General features: G+C 35.5%; 1 protein-coding gene across 2 annotated transcripts in view; it reads left to right on the top strand.

Moving 5' to 3' along the window:
• Positions 1-46: 46 nt before the first annotated feature.
• Rbp6 (RNA-binding protein 6) overlaps positions 47-17,868 on the top strand; it is a 786,239-nt gene continuing 768,417 nt past the window's right edge. For both annotated transcript variants that reach the window (XM_018509673.1, XM_018509680.1), the window contains exons 1-2: positions 47-845; positions 4,667-4,707. In XM_018509673.1, the coding sequence (XP_018365175.1) occupies positions 781-845; positions 4,667-4,707 (106 nt within the window). In that variant the 5' untranslated portion in view covers positions 47-780. The remainder of the gene's footprint in view (positions 846-4,666; positions 4,708-17,868) is intronic.

Here is a 17,868-nt window from a genome sequence, read left to right as displayed (position 1 = left end):
GAGAGAGAGAAAGAGAGAGAGAGGGGGAGAGAGAGAGAAAGAGAGAGAGAGAGAGAGAGAGAGAGAGAGAAAGAGAGAGAGAGAGAAAGAGAGAGAGAGAGAGAGAGTAATATCGGAGTCAAAAGAGCGAGCGAGAGGTCGACAGCCTTTTTCCCTCGTGTACTCTATTAGTCGTCGTCGTCATCGTCCTCGTACTCGTCCTCCTCGTCGTTGTCGTCGTCATCCTTGTCGCCTCGTCGTTGTCGTCGTCGTTGTCATCGTCGTCATCCGGCGCGACAGGCGCGGGTATATCCTAACCCGTTCCGCATACCTCCTTCGCCGTCAATAATCGCGCTCTCGTCGTAGTGCCGCGCGATTATCAGCGTACGCATCACCCTCCGTAATCCGGAGTGTGTGTGACCGAAAGGTAGAGATAGAGCGAGAGAGAGAAAGAGAGAGAGAGCGAGAGAGAGAAAGCTCCGAAACGTAGTTGGAGCACCGGCACAACTGGAACAAGTTCCGAGGGAAGTCTCGCGCGTGTCGTGACACCACCCCCTTTTCATACGTCACGAGCCTTGCCGCGACGACGCTCGCCGCTGCCGTCGGCGACGAGATCACCGTCGCGAACATTGAGCAACCGAGGAACACCGTCCGCAACTGCAGCAGCATCATTTATCCACAACAACACTAGACGGCTACTCACTACTCCGGACTCAAGCGAACTTGCCGTCGCTTCCACTCCGAGCACGCGAGAACCTCGCGACGACGACGACATCGAGTAATCGTGCGTCGCGCGCTGTTATGGAGTCCCAGAACCAGGAGATCGTAGCGAGCGGCTCGCCCGCCGAGGTGCCGAACGATCCAGGGTACGAAGGAAATAACCGAATGAAGGGGTGCGGGAGGTTGTCACTGTCCACCACGTGAATAAGAGAGGATGTATGTATGCGTGAATGCGTGGGAGAATACGAAAGGAGAAAGAGAGGGTGGGGAACGACGGGCGGGAAAATGGAGCGCTTTCGTTCTCAGTGCGTTGATATGATGTCGCGCGACGATCGCTCGTCCTTGGAAAAAGCTTGTGTTTCTGTTATCCTGCTCCGTGTCAGTGCTCTGGTTTTAACGTCGGTCGCTTCCAAAACGGATGGATCCGCGCACTTTGCTATGATTTCGAACCGAATCGATTGGCCATCGATAACGATGCAAATACCGTCGTGTATCAATCCGCGATGCAGAAACACGCATGGTGTTTATGTTTGCCGGGCGCGTGAATATGCGTACCTCTCCTCGGACCGGTGGCGCCTTCTTTCAACGTTCGGTATACTCCCCCGTGTCGACGGGGGCGGATGGGAATGAGGGTGGGAGAGAGATGAATGGAAAGAAGGTGGGAGGGAGAGGAGATGCCGCCACCTTCGAATTCTGTCCGTCAGCCGACACAATTTCGCAGACTCGCGAAAGAACGTGAAATAGTGGAATACCACACGTGAAGACACCACGCCTTGTGATGACCACGTGGTGGACTAATTTTTCCGGGCGAAATTACGCGTGGTCTTGTCACGTGATTGCCCGAAATGGAGAGCACCGGTCCAGGTGCTCCGCATAAACAACTAGTGTTCTTGAATTGGATTTTCAGATTTTTCTCACGATCGATAGCTGAATTAGTTCAATGTCAACTATTTTTGATTTCTACATATTTGAGATTTGATGAAAAACACGATAGTTTAGCTTCGATTGTGGTCAACGAACTGATTACATCCTTGACTAAAACGACAGTGGGGTATCCGATCGATTCCATTCGTTCGATCGTACATGTCCGATTTGTTGATGATATCTGTATTGTTCGAGATAATACGTGATGGTTTTATACAGCTTTGGTTGTGACTAATGAATTGATCAGGCCACATCTCTCTGATTACGATGGTTGTGAAATAACACATTGATTAGTATTGGTTAGAGCGCACTGTTATAGTTACTGTGCTTATTCAATGAGATCTTCAATTCTCGGAGAATATTTCGCTTGATTTCGCTTGATTGTACGTGACTGATGAATTGATTAAATTATGTTATTAACCATTACCAGCGTAAGATATGATATTGATTAATATTCGCTAGATCCCTCGATTAAATATTTATCCAACTACATATGATTGAACTGTATTTTTAATTATACTGACTGATTGAATAGTGAGGTATTTTCTTTTCTAAAAACTTTATTGCATATTGTTGTAGCACAGGAAATAATAATTTTTTTATAAATTGCTAATTTTGTCCTTAATAGTATTGAGGAAACGCAGTAATGTTCATGTGCTCCTGAACAACTCCAGACAAAATGCATATTCAGAAATGTATATATATATATATATTTTTTTTTGTAAGAGATTATAAATATATATTCGAGTTTGTTAATTACTCTGACTTTTGGTTAAATATTTTTTGAAGCACATTTGACACGATTTCTTTAACAAATTAGGAAATATACTTGAATTCGAGTTTTACACAAAAATTTTATACTCAATTAAACATTAATTTTGAAACAAATTATATTCACAAGAAAATAATCATAATTACGCTGTTGTGATTTATGTAACTTTTGGTTAACTCAAAATATTAAGTATTTTACTAAAGTTTGTATATTTGCTTTTCGAATCAATATAAAATGTACTCTAACGTACCTTGAGATAATTTAAATGAAAATTATACTGCGAAACTCTACATGTTTATTTACATGGTTAAATTTTTTAAGAACATTTGAAATATGAATTTTTATACTTTTCCTCTCATAAATGTAGGTATATAAATACAAGCATGATTTAATATCTGAGAAGATTTCTCATCGAGTTTTTTTTTGACATGTCCGACATGCTTCAAATAGTATTCAATGGTAAAATGCCGAGAGAGAAAGATGTTAATACATTTTATGTTGTTTGTATTGACAGATAAATAAAAAGATAAACTTCTTTGAATGAATTTATCGAGAAAACATCTTAATTATTTTTCTCTAAAAAGATTAGCTTCCATTGGAGACTTGAAATGTTAAGTGATACGGACGTTAATGATAAATGATATTAAGAATATATATGATTGTCACGTTAAAATAATCTGTGTGAATACCAGTTCTAGATTTAATTCTCGCGGTAGGAAACGAGCTAGGAAACGATAGCCCACTTTGATTCTTCCAATTGGGAAGCTCTAGATGGATAGGTGGATAGAGGCAGTGCAGAGAGAATAGGCGGGAGAAGTGACGGGCAGGAGGGGCGAGTGCGCGTGGGAGGAAGATGGCTATATTGTGGCTCGGAAAATCGATGTTCAAATGCGCCACCACGTGATTACGTCCACCAAGCGGGAGCGTTATCTCACCGTGTAATAATGCGAGGCGCGATTATTTGCGACGACGATGATGAAGAGCGAGCAGTAGTGGGGATCGCTCCTCATCCGTGAGGTGGAAGGGGGACGAGATCATGAATGAAAAGGATGGGAGGTCGTTTCCTTATCGACGCACGCTGACGGATACTTAAGCCGGCTAATTAATGACGCGTACGTGGATCGATTATGGTCTCTGACTGTCGTGTAGGAAGCGAATTCACTTCCTCAGAGATTATACCAGCCGGTGATGGTCTTCCGGATCGGCCTGTTTATTCGCGGAGCTGTTCGCGTTTGTGGTCTATCTAAAAAGCTCAGAGGTCGTCGTTTTTTTTATCGTTCAACGACCTTGATAGTGAGAAGTCTTCATCTAGAGCTCTTTGTGATATCGGAGTCTTCTTTAAAGCGTTAGCAAATGAGTGCACTCTCACTTGTATAGATGGTCCATAATCATGCAGATCGTTCATCGATCTGTAAAACAGATAACATGCAGATTTTTGCTTTGGAAGAGTGCAGATCGATAAGCGGCACGTGTTCCTCGATGGAAAACTTTAAAACTTTCGAACGAACGTAATTAATATTATCGTCAAAGTTTCCTAGATTTTTGTATTCTGCTTAATGTATATAGAGAGAGAGATCCAAAGACTTGAGTTATAAAACTCTCTCAAGGGATCCAAATGTGAAAGTTTTCGATATCAATTCGGTTTTTCTACTACAATAATTCTTAAGTATATATTGAAGTAATGATTATTAAGTGAGTTAGTGAGCAGGCTGAATTCTTCATTCGAAACATCATATATTGCTTATACCTAACTGTATGTGCTATGTACATTTGTTATCTTTTTCGTTAATTCATATTGATAGTGGCTTTCGAGAGATAAGATACATATCGCACGGTTTCTTCCGACGGCGCAAATTCGAGATTGACGGGATCTCCTAATATACGGAAAAAAATAACGAATTATTCGGTTGATCGATTGGATCAATCATGTGTATGTGATTCGATTTGCGGCACTGCGTGCGAAAAGGAAAAGGTTGTGAAGCGAAGATGCCGGTCCGAGAGGAAGTCACGCAATTCGCGTTCCGTTCGCGATCGGAAAATCTAGTCTTCGGGCGCGTCGTGACGAAACATGTTCGCGAAAAAAAAAATAAAAGGAAATGGGTGTTGTTCGATTGTTGATGTGTGGTGACACCTGCCGCCCAGGATGGGAGACTGCGCAGGGGGTTGCAAAATGATACCGGAAGTTACCCTCTGCCGGCAGTCTCCACTTCCTCTTCCGCCGACGACCCGCGACTGGACGACGAGCCTGATGGAATCGTCTTTCTTTTCTAGGAAAATGTTCATCGGCGGCCTATCTTGGCAGACCAGTCCAGGTACGTGGCAAAATACATAATAGCATAATTGAACCGCATTGATAATTATTCGCGATAGATGCCAGCGGCGCGGCATCCATCCGATCGGGAAGTCCCGTTTGCGAGAATGGTCTGACCATTGTGGGCACTAGCTCCTTCCGCGCGTCTTTACGGTTATTATTTACTGATTTATATGTCGACATGCATTTCTCTCACGAGTTGCTGGGCATCAGCGTTGAGGTGTATCATTATCAAGAAGTTGAAAAACAGCTTTTTTTGTGAAAACGAGTGTTATTATTAACGGGAATCTGACTAACGGATGCTCCGACGACTGAATTCTTCTTTAACGAAGTTTGATGCCATATATTATACATTGCACATAAATTTTGCTTCTATTGTTAAATATTAATTGATGGTTAAGCCGATAAAATAAAATTCTTATTAAAGTAAAAGCCATTTTATATTAATTGAAAAATACAACATATACATTTTAATAATATTTTTTTATAGTATTTTTAAATGTAATTAAAAAAATTTTATGGCAAAATATTGTTTTAACAAAGTTAAAAGGATTGGTACTATTTGCAAAAAAACTCTAAGAAAACAAACTGTAGCAGTGAATTTTGGCATAATTAAAAAATTGACATGATTGATTATTTTGATACGTTCCTATTTTGTGATGGAAAATGTCACTTATAAAAAGTTGGAAAGTATATTTTTTAAAACTTTGGAAAATATGAAATTTTTTCTACTGTTTTACAACTTGATGTATTTCCTTATTTTGTGACAGCGAACGTTACTATACATCATCTCTGAAAAGTACCTTTTTATGTAAGAAAAGAAATATCTTATGTGAAAAATATGGTAGAACTTAATGTCAAGTTTTTTGTTGTATGACGTAGTCTATATTTTTACAAATTTATACAAGCTTTGTATAAAGGCTAAAAGATTACCTCCGTTAATATATATTTGTGATTTTAACAGCGGTATATCTGAAATCTGCGTATTATCTTTATATTTTCTGTGCGAAGCATCTGCGTAAAGTATGTTTAAAAGAAATGTCTCTTTGATACTGAAGAAACAAGCAATATCAAGAAGTAAACCACTGACTAAAATTGTTTACATCAATACCTATTAATAGTACTAATGTCCAGTAATGCCCAAGTAATGTCCAATTTTTATATCCACTAATGTTTTATTAATGCCCATTAATGCCTTAGTAATGCCCATTAATGCCCTAGTATTTAATGTATAACCTCATACTGCTTATTGTAATACACAATTCTCTTAAGTAATGCCCAGTAATGTCCGCAGTAATGCCCCAAATCTGTATATCGCAATGCCCTCAGTGGTTTATCTCTCGCGCAATATGAATGATGAAAAAGTTCAAATGATAAAACTCGGTTTTACCTTATATAAAACATATCGAGAAGTGAAAAGTATTATATATGAGAAATTGATGAAAATCTAAACTTTTATTATACATTTAAATTTTCGCAAATTTACCAAGTCCGTTTCAAACTATAATGATATGATATTTTATTATTTATAATAAAAAAGAATACGTATATCACCAAATAATGATATGATTTGATGATATACTTTAATGTTATAATAATGAAATATAGATAGTTATTATTGTTTTGTATTATCTTCATATGTTTCTTTTTCTTATCATTTAAAGCAAAAGATTGAAACGTATTTTTAAATTTAAAAAAACAATAGAAATGGCAAGAAAAATCTAAATTGATCTCAATTTTTTCTTCCGTTTTCTATTCATCATATATGATAAATAACAATACACCACGTAATAATAGTTTCCTCGTAGAGGAAACTCATTAGGAAATGAACGAATAGAGATGCTTGTATGGTCGCATTTTACAGAATATTTATGGCGGTCATGCATTTGCGGCTTTTTCACGATATCTAATTAGGTCGATGTGATGATGTCCGCGCACGTGTATTAATCTTATTTATTCTTGTCACCTATATTCGCGCTGTGTTTATTGAAGATGTTACCAAGGATCTCAGTAAGAATTACGTTTTACCATATTGATATTTATTATAGTTTATATATATAACATAAAACTTTTTGAAATTGATATATATTAATTCTTAAAGATATTATTGCTTCTCTCTCTCATAATAAATATATTCATAATACATAATTCATGTAACAAAGATATAATAATTTAATAATAATGATGTTATACGTATAAGATAAAATTATTATTGTATCAATGTGTTGTTACTATTATTATATATAATATTATATATATATTATTATATATAATATAATATAATAAATAATATCATTATTTTTTAACTTTTTATATTTAAGATACGTAATTCGTCATGTTATAAAATTTTGTGTGTATAATAACATATAATGCATATTTTTGTTTTCTAAAAGATACGAAATATATTGCTCCTTTTCGTACCGTTCTTTAGCAATGAGTTTGTTCCAAGGAGAGCTTCCTGTTGAAAGAATACAAGTAGCAAACTCATTAGCGTTATTTGCCGTTGTTGCGTAAGTCGCGTCACCATCTCTCTCGTTTCTCGCCATCTTGCTTGCTTGTTCCATGCTTGGCTTTTCCGTGCTACAATTCGTTCTTTCTCTTCAAGTCATTTACAGGATGTAGACGAACAACTTTTATAAACTTTGCGGGCGCGCAGGACGCTGGTATACGTAACTTTTCAAGCAAAACGTGGGGTCCGCGAAACCTCATGTTGGGCGTTGTAAGACGATAAAAGCTGCCGGTCTAACATGAATCAGCAGATCAACTTTCGTTTAATTTACACTCCTGCCGTCATGTTTTGAAAAGGTTGTATACTAAATTACGTGAAAATGAGGTCAGTAACCAAAGCTCTCTCACCGGATTTTACATCTTATAGTGGAAAATGGGGCTTATAGAGAATCCGTGTTTCATTTTCAAAGTTACTTGTATTGAATAAGTTGTCTGCATATTATATACATTCATCAAGTTTGTAAATTATCCGTTTACATTCTACATAATTGGAAGGCACGCGTTTCATGATTGAGGTTTCTGTCTTCTCTTTTGCTTCTCTGTTTTGTATTAAATATCTTGTTTAGTTTCTGGAATAAGGTCAATCGAGCTACACGCCTTAGTTGTCTTATTGCGTTATCGATTTATGTTTTGTGAGCCATGTTGAAATATGCCATGTTGAGATTTTTACTAGACAATACATTTTATTCATATACATATAACGTACATATACCATAAGTATAATTTAATTGATGCTTTTTGTTCGTTATTTTTCTTCACATCATGATAACTTTACGATTCGTGTAATAAGACAACAAACGGATTTTTTATGACTTTTATTTAATAATAAATTTTATTATAGTTATTATATACATACCAGATCGTTATAAATTTTACAATATTTATTTAAAAATTTTCAGACTTTTCTAAAGCGATAATATTATAAACCACAAGAGGAATAAATATCTTTTAAGGATATTGAACAATTATTGCGATTTCACATATGTGAAACCCTTAATAAATCACGCGCGATCTCTCTTGACATATGCGTGAGAAATATGATATACATAATAAGCGAAAGTGTATATGTAAAATTTGCGCGTTATTCTTTTTACTCCGAATCGATGCTATGATATCCGGTTCAGAAAAACCAATAGCCGCTGGAATAATATTTTTCTTGGTGTGTTTGAATGATACCGTGGCTCGACTGCATATTCCTGGTATTGTCCGATACGAATAATTGTCGTTTAAATTGTTTGCAACATTGAATGCAAATTGAATATCTTTGTGAAATTGATCAATAACGATAATTGTGTAAGTTGAGCGGGAGAAATGTTTTCTATTTATACACATAACTTTCCTAATTGATCTTCATGGAAAAAGTTTTCTTTATTTTATTCATTTTATACTTTTATTTAATAAGCTTCTTTTATCTATATTTATATATTCAGTTAATTTTCCTTTACGCAATAGATTATTTTACGATTCTAAATAATTAATGTATTATCCTACTTGTTTTTGTAAAATACAATCTATATTAGTGCAATGTTCTACCTCAATATGATTGATTTTATCTCAAATTAGTAAAGATATTCAGAGATAATACCCGTTATTAATTAATTATACGATATAAACGCATGATTATTACTGGAATAATTTAATCACTATCGCATAATATATGTATGTTTTGCTGTATATCTTATTATACTACGTAAAATTAAAAATTGAGCTTTACGTAAATTTCAGTCAAGTGCATTGAAATTCGCGGTATCGTATGAGCGTGTTTCTTCTAACAAGCGCCACATCTTCAGCGATCTAAACATTAAACTGACTCTTTGGGACTGGTCCAGAGGTTGTGGAAACAATGTGGACACTATAATATATATCATGGCTTACAAGCAGGCGTCAGTTTCCGCCTGATTTTCGTCACTCTCGCTGAGAATTAATGTACGAGGTTTACAACAATCGCTGTAGCTAAGAAATTGCAGCTTGAATATAAACGCGTTATCGATACGAAGCAATTCATCATATATCTCGTTAATTTTTTTTAGAAGTTTTGCTTGTTTCTTGATTAAAGTAATACAAAAGACATATTTGCTTTTATTTTATGAAGATAATTGTACCCCCTACATGATTTAATCCAATATGCCTTATTCGCTGTTTATGGGCAATTACACGGTGAATTTAATAAATAATACGAATAAGTATAGATTGTGTGCATATGCACTCTAAATGCTACCATTTTTTAAATATCTTCACTGCATCTACATATGTAAATATTTGAAACAGTCATATTTTTTTTAATGATCAAAAATGTTTTCTTCTTTGAAGCTTCTGATCATCAGTTTTAAATTTCGGACTCGGCAATAAATTTGGAAAAAATCGCAAACCTTAAATAGGCCATATAGGGTTTTTGGCTATCTTATGTATTTTGCTACAATAAAATCGGATATAAGTAGTTTTTCAAATGTAGGAAACATACCGATAGGTTTTTATTATAAATAATTGAAAATTAAAATTTTTTAAATTTATTAAATTCTAGGAAGATGTAAGTATAGATAACAAAATTTTATTGTCATTTTCATTGATTTCAAGCAGATTTTGTGTTCTCGCAATATTTTAAAGAATTTGTTAACATGGATGAAAGATATATACATATTGTAACATTAAAAAATAATATCTAATCGAATTAATGAAAAAAATTGATTTTTAAATGTTCGAAGAACTCATAAATGAATAAAATGCGTATTTAACAAAGGGGGTGTTTTAATTTTTCTATTATATTTTTCTCATAATTTATTTACATTATTGCGATTCACGTTTGACAAAAGATTTATTTATAAGTTTTCATTGAATAATTTTTTCAAATAAAAAATGAATATGACGAATAGAGATTAGAGATTAGCATCGACCTTTTTACCTTTTTGCGACAATGATATGCCAAACATGACCGAGCACACTATCGACTCTCGCAGCAAATCGATCGCAAAGTGCGGACGAGCGAAACCTCTGAGGTTTCCCTGTCGTCGTTGTCCTCTTTGCCGTTGTCGTCGTCATTCTCGTTGTCGTTGTCGTCTTGGTTCTTTTCGTCGTTGTCGTTGTCGTCCTCGTCGTCGTCGTCGTCGTCGTCGTCGTGGTGTCTGATGCAATCGAGCGCAACAGACTCTACTCTCGACTCTCTCGCTATTTTTAAACGTAATTGCACCCGGCCGTTTTAATGGGCGACCAGGCATAGTGACGGAGATAGAGCTACGAGCCGACACGGAAAAATAACGGCAAAAATTCGCCGACAAATTTCACCGAGCACGTTAACCCGCGAACTTCGGATAAGAAGACATTAAACTTAGCTACTGCCCGTGAAAATAACGCTTTAGTAATTTATAGTATGAAGCCTTGATCAATCTTTCACCACTAAGGATGTAATCTATATGTACATTTGATGTGAACAAATGCATCTCTTTTATGTGAAATTTTCACAAAAAAATATCATATATAGATTATTTTTTGAAGGAGATACTCGATATCTGACCTAAGATGAATATTTTTCATTTGATTTGCAAATGTCAATTAAATTTTGCTCGGATTTCCAAGATGACTGGATTGATTTTTAATTATCGTGAATTATGTATTTTGTGATAAGATCATAATAACAAAGTTCGTCACGCGCCGCTTCGCGTGCGCGAGCTTAATGTGGGGCGAAATGAGACGTCGGTCGATTAGTCACAGAACACCGACATCGTCATCCCTAAACAACGCCAATTAGTACCACTCTAGAGCGGATTATAAATAGTACGTTAGGTAGGTCTGGGTTGAAATGGACGGGCTTTAAGTTGCGTATTAACATGGATGACGCATTTCGTATGGATGAGTATCTCTTCTGTTCTGCGTATTTTTAGGTTAATTTCAACAAGTGCGTAATAACTCAATTGCGCCGGCAATATTGAACAAATTAAATTTAATCAAATTAACGCTCAAGCGAAATTATTTTTAAATTGCTAAAAGAATTCGTAAATGAATGAAAATACATGGAATTTAGGATGCTTTTGTGCATTTTTTCCTCGTAATTTATTTATGATACTGCAATGTACGTTTGGTAGAATGAAATTCGGAATTTATTTGTAACACTAATTTTTTTATTGGACAATTCAACATAATTATACTTACAAGTGAAGTTATATGCATATATGTATGTATAATGTATTTAATTTGAATTATTTACATTATCTATTTTTGCGATTCATAAATATTCAACGATTTTATATCGTAGCAATAGTACTTTTAAATTGCACAACAATTGTCAACAACTGTGAGTGTGAAGTTTCATCGCTCTCTATAACTGGGAAATTCAAAATATCGATGAACAAAATAAATATCCTCTCTTTTATTTTCCTGAAATATTAACGCAAGTCATAGTTTGTTTTGATCAGGCGCGCGGGCAAATGTTATTTCCGCTATATTTTACCAAAATATGCAGTCCGATGTGGTATGGCAAATTTTGGCCGGTGCATTTGTGAACGAATACGTGAACTGTCACGGCATCAGAAATATTATTCGTAGATGGATGTCGTTTACAATTTAGCGGGTGTTTTAATAAATATTTTTTGCCTCACGGCGGTTTATCGTCATTGCCTTCACCGCCAGATGCTTTTCCTATAAAGAATGTTTATTGATATTACAAATACAGACCTGAAGAATATTTAATTTTTGTATACACATAGATCGGTAATATACATATTATTGTAAAGTTTTATGCATTTGATTATGACACAAGTCAATAGAATTTAATATAGCTCTTTATTCTTATATCGTTACTCTTATAAAATCTCTTTTACATTCAAAAATAGATAAAGAAAAAGAAAAAGATAGAAAAAATGTTTTTATATTCTTTTGATAAAATAATTTTATATCAGTTAGGTACTTTTATCAAATCTTTACTTTCTATTAGATATAAAACTGTTTATTGTCGTTCCAGAGAAGTAAAAATTTAGTTGTAAAAGGAATTGCGAATTTATTCCAAGAGTTTCGAAAACGAGAATCTATGCGCACGCACTCGAAAATTTCAGAATTTAAATATTTAAGAATTGGAGTGTAATTTAAAAAAACTTGTAAAGTTTTATTCACTAACCGTATGGTCTTACAGTTCCTGCTTCGTATGTTCTAAAATTTGGCAACTGCCGATAATCCGACGTCAAAACGAGTGTTCTACTTAGTTCAATTCTTAGGCTGGTGATCGAGAGAAATGACGGTAATTCCGGGACATCCTGTATATCCTGCAACACTTCCGCGCATAGAGAAAAGTTCGAAGGGAACGAACGTGGACGGGTCGACGGCGAGAGACGGTGAACGTGGTTTTGAATATGTATGCACCGGCAGTCGTTCGCACGGTCGACGAACACTCTTATCCGCGAGCATCTCGTTTTGCCGGCTCGCAGATCTCGAACAAGAGGCGCCTTGTGCCGATATGCGTACGTTAGAAAGCATCTCATAACAGTCGGTGCCTCTTCCCTTATCGGGCAAACCGTCGTCACGACCGTGCTTCTTTTTTCCTCTCCTCTTCTTTCACCCTTCCCAGCCTCGTATGCGTCAACGAAAGATAAGCCGAAGCTTCTCCAGATAAAAAAAATAGTTCATGTTGTGTGTGTGTGTGTGTGTGTGTGTGTGTGTGTCGGAAATTATGAAAAGATTTTTAAATACGTGAGATACGTTGCGTAGATTAACGATTTATAGAATCATATCATATCATATTAAAAAAAGATGACAAATCGAATTCGATAAAATTATAGAATATCTCGGCCTTTGAACTTGACGCTTCGTGTTTATTGATCAAAGTGTCGGCTTTGTAATGATCAATTGTTGCTGAATATACGTAATGTGTAGTGTACAATGCGGCATATGTTGTCAAAATACGGCCTGATTTAAGTATTTATGCCATGTACTTTTCGCCGATTTGAAAAGCATTTGAGACACGCACGAATATTAATTGCTACAAAGATATAACTGATATAAGTATAACATATTAATACATGAATTCAGTTATATAATAATTTTATATATATAGTAATTATATATATGTAGTTATTAATAAATCTACTTTCTAAATTCTTTGGAATGGAATCTCATTCTAAACTCTAAAGAGTGAAAAATGTGTCACTCTTGAAAAAGAGTGATTCAATTTTGAATCTTTTTAAAAATAAGATTCATTCTAAAAGTTTTAGAGAGTACATAATTACAACACATATATAATTGAAATACTCTTTTTATACTAATGTATAGTTATCGCTTGTGCTGATCTTTGATATTTTGTTCTTTAAATAAGACCCAAGATAAGCTAAATGTGATCGTCACTGCTGCCAAACGGAAGATATCGCGTTATTTACTTTTTTTATGTTCCAAATATCCTTATTGATATGTTTACACATCAGTTTTTCCTTCGCCTTCAAATATCAACAAATTCTTTCTTATAACGCGATATAGGAAAACTAGGACGAGTTGCGGACTTGACCTGCGTTACGATTTATGGTAGCAATTCTTTGATTTGTTATCGGCCATTTCGAACGAACGCGGAAAATGGAATTTTAGAAGAGAAATAGCCTCGAGAAAAAATGTGTCATAAACTTAAAAGAAAGCGTTTAGGATATTATCGTTAAAAAATTCTAAAATAAAAATATATAATAGTTCTCTACAGAGTTTTATAATTAACTTCATTTTTATTATTCCAATTTAATTGAGATATATAATATGAACTCTTCAATAACTGGTAGAAGATATAATCCTCTTCTCTCTCTCTCTCTCTCTAGTTTATTATTATTACAAGATTATCTCTGATCCATTCATTTTCTTTCATGTTTACGTGTATATTTCAATGCTCTTCATGCTAGAATCAATATAATGCACCTCGTGGAGTGCATCATGCGCATTTGAATTGCGTTGCTACTGATGCCGCTTAATAATGTCGTGATTTATCTCAAATAGCACGTGATAATCTTCACAAGTTGATATTTACAACACTTTCGTTCACGAAATTGAAATGCTTGCATTGAAGATACACCGTTATTGCTTCGCACGCTCCAATTCGCTATAGTGCCCCCGCCGAGTGCATCGAGCGTTTAAGCTGCATTACGATTTGTCCGACGTTACTTAGCGCAATCACGATTTCTCCCAGATTGCACGTGGCGATTTTTACGATGCTTTCGTTTCACAAAACAGAAATGTTTGTATTCGAGATATTCTACACGCATTGGCCATTTCTATATTATGTTAACGTTAGAAGAGCATCCGACAGCTGGCTGTTGGTAAAATAATCTCTTATCGTGAAAAGAAGTAAAAATTGTTTTCTTCCTTCATAAAAAAAATTTGATATTTTCTTTTCAGAACTTACGTCAATATTATTATTTAAAAGTTTAGTACAGTACGAAAGTAGGGTACGTAATATATTCAGACATGAATATGAAACTGGAGCAATCATGGAACTCGTATATACGACTGAAAATTACCCATAATATAAATAATAAAAAAAGGTAAAATTAGATAAGCGCCACTTTATACTAGTCGTAAAGAGTGGAAACGCGGATTGGAGTTACGATTACACTTTTCCGTAATGGTTAATAATAGTATAGCGGCTACTTGTCCTATAATAGAACACGAGGGTTATTACCTTCGACATTTCCGTTTTGCGATACCGTAGCGTTTACATATAACAGCTGCATCCAATGCCTCACATGCTCCGGATCGTCGTGGAATCCGTCCGCGACGACGAGCGGCGACGCGACGCGACGCGGAGTAGTGCATCGCGGAGCGGAGTGCATCCAGCGCATCGTTCCCACTGCGCCTCTCCTCTCCTCTCCTCCTCCCGTTCTGCTGGCGGTCGTTCGCGCCAGATGCTTCGTCGTTTTCTCCTGTCGGACGCACGTGCTGCTCGTATCGTTTGTTCGGGCACCGGCCGGGGCCGTCGGAGACTACTACTGCAAGGTAGAGCAAGAGGACGAGCGGGGCTGGGACGCGAGAGGCGAGCGTTGATGCGAGCATAAATGTTTACGCTACGTGTCGCTCGATAATGTTCGTTATCGGCAGTCTTTGAGTCCCGCGTTTCGCGCAGTTCGCCGAGTTTAGATGCGTTTTAACTTGCACCGTTCTCCGAGTTTGCTCGAAGCGGCAGTCGCCGCCACGCGCGACGTGAATCTCGAGATCGCGCTAAAATAGAATCGACCAACGGTTCTCACTTCATTTCGATGGCAAGCCGCACGCTTTAACTCTTTAATATTTCGAAGAAGTCTTGAAAGACCGAGATAAATGCGCTAGATAAGCAAATGGAAGGTAAAACATTATTGTTACTTCTCTTACACAAGTCTCGTTATTGTTAATTATACTAATAAATATGACGAGAATATTTTTTTTTACGGTAAATCGTGTATAAAACGAAAAGTATAGATTTTTAGATATCATACAATTACTGAAATTTAATAATTATTAATTATACATAATTTACATTGAATTACATTGAATTACATTGAATAATTGTGGCGCCATGCATTTATCGTATTATTACAGTTATCCTAATTAATCCTAATTAAATAGCTTATTATTAACGATATTGCAAGAAACTTAGCACAAGATGCTTTTTAATCCTAAATTTGGAATTTTTGCATTTTTAAATTAGTTTGCTACCTATATCATTTAAAATAATTCGTGAGTGCTTACATTTTTTAATTTATTTTTGATAATTTAATTTTATATTTGCATAATTTTATAACGTTTAAATTCTATCATTAGCAGTTAATATTTTTAGAATCCAAAAAAGATCAAAAATTCTAAAAGATACTTATGTAACACGAAACTATTTAAGAAACTAATGTTATAAACCCCTTGATCTGATAAGCTGCTTGTTCAGACAGCTCCAAATAACATCATTAAGCGTGCGACAAATGTGGCGAAAGCCAACGTACAGAATTAAAATTCATGTCGTGTATCGTATTTATGGCGACTAACAGATTCAATTAAATGAACTCGACGACGTTCAAGAAATAGCATTAATCAATGGTAATTAATGCATCACTCAAAATAATGATATACAACTTTATTTTATACAAACAAACGGTATCCTCTGATTAAATGCATTTTTTGTTTCAAGATTTATATATAAATATTACATGATTAAATTTTATGTGCGCAGCATTAAAAAAGTTTACTCTAAAAATGCGGCTACTGAAATTATTATAATTTTTTTTTGTATTAATAGAATGTTGTGCTCGTTTCACAGATTCATTTGAAAGAACAATCGGTAAATATGATTTGTCTTACTGTTCAGGCTATAATCATATGTTCTTATTGCTACAAACGTTAATCTTAATATCAATGCAGCCTTAAATTTCGTATTTACACACGGGCGTACTTAGAAGGAAAGTTTTTGCAGTTTTAGAATAGAGAAAAGTATGATAATTATAGTTGGTGCAAATAAAAAAAGTGTCATTGACAAACACGTGAACGGGAGCGACATGCAGGAGCGCGGGTGGCTGCGCATTGCGAGGATTTCCTGTACGGCATCGGAGCGCTGTAGTTTCCCCAACAATGGCAGTCATATTGCCTTGCCCCGCATTTCCTCCCCGTCTCGTGTTCGTCCCTTCCCCACCGTACTCAAATTCATTCAACGTTTCCAATTAAGGGGTTAGTCCACTTTGCGTCGGCAGTGAGGTGTGACTTTGCACCGCGGATGCGCGCCGTTCTCGCACGTTCTAGAACTTCAATCGACTGAAACGCTCATCATTAAAGCTGCGCGATTACACGCGTTTTGACGCGGGCAAAGATCTGCTCTGAGAAAGTAAGAACTTTGCATAATATAAGAGGAAATCGAGAATCTTATACAAACCTTAGTTACTTGAAAATCTAAAGATCTCTTTTGTCCGATATAAAATCCACGAATCCAATTTCAGAATAATATTAACTTATTGTGATTTTTCGGAAAAATGATAACATTTAGATTAGATTTGAACATTTTTAGTTCCTATAATTTTAGAGTTTTAGAATGTTAAATTTTTGAGACAAATAAATAAATAATGTGGCAGCATGTGAGATATTCTTTAATATCTTTACTTTCTATGTAGCTTTTTAAGGGTATTTTAAGAATCTTATACACTAATCTTTCTCCAAGCCTTCAGTTACTTGGATTTTAAATCCGTCGGTGCATCACATGCATAATTATATACGCTTTTACTTGCGAACTCATAGAATATATGTTTTCAATCTTTGAATTGAGACACTTGATATACATGATTATTATTATTATAGATAATGAATATATACATATATATATATATTGATGTAATTACTGTACATTGTGTAAATCTGATTGAAGTTCGCATTATGTAATGATTCGGTTCGCTAAAGTGAAGGTTTGTCTACGTGGATTAGAGGTGATTGCGCGCTTTAATCAGTTGGTGATTAACTACCTGACCATTCATCATTCCTCGTGTACTATATCGCAAGCCTTAATCAGTATTTATCTCTCTCATGCTAATAATACTTATTGTACACGACTATCGTACGTCAAAATTGTATACTGAGAATCGTTTTCCAAAGCGACGCTTTATCTGCTGTAGCTTGAGGCACAGTGAAAAATGAAACTGAATATTGTAAATCTAACATGTTTATTTAAATATTCACATAAATATATATATATATA

This window comes from Trachymyrmex cornetzi, unplaced genomic scaffold, assembly GCF_001594075.2.
Source record: "Trachymyrmex cornetzi isolate Tcor2-1 unplaced genomic scaffold, Tcor1.1 scaffold11, whole genome shotgun sequence".
NCBI lineage: Eukaryota > Metazoa > Arthropoda > Insecta > Hymenoptera > Formicidae > Trachymyrmex > Trachymyrmex cornetzi.
The sequence above is the reverse complement of the archived record's forward strand: the minus strand, read 5'-3'. Positions and strand labels throughout refer to the sequence as shown.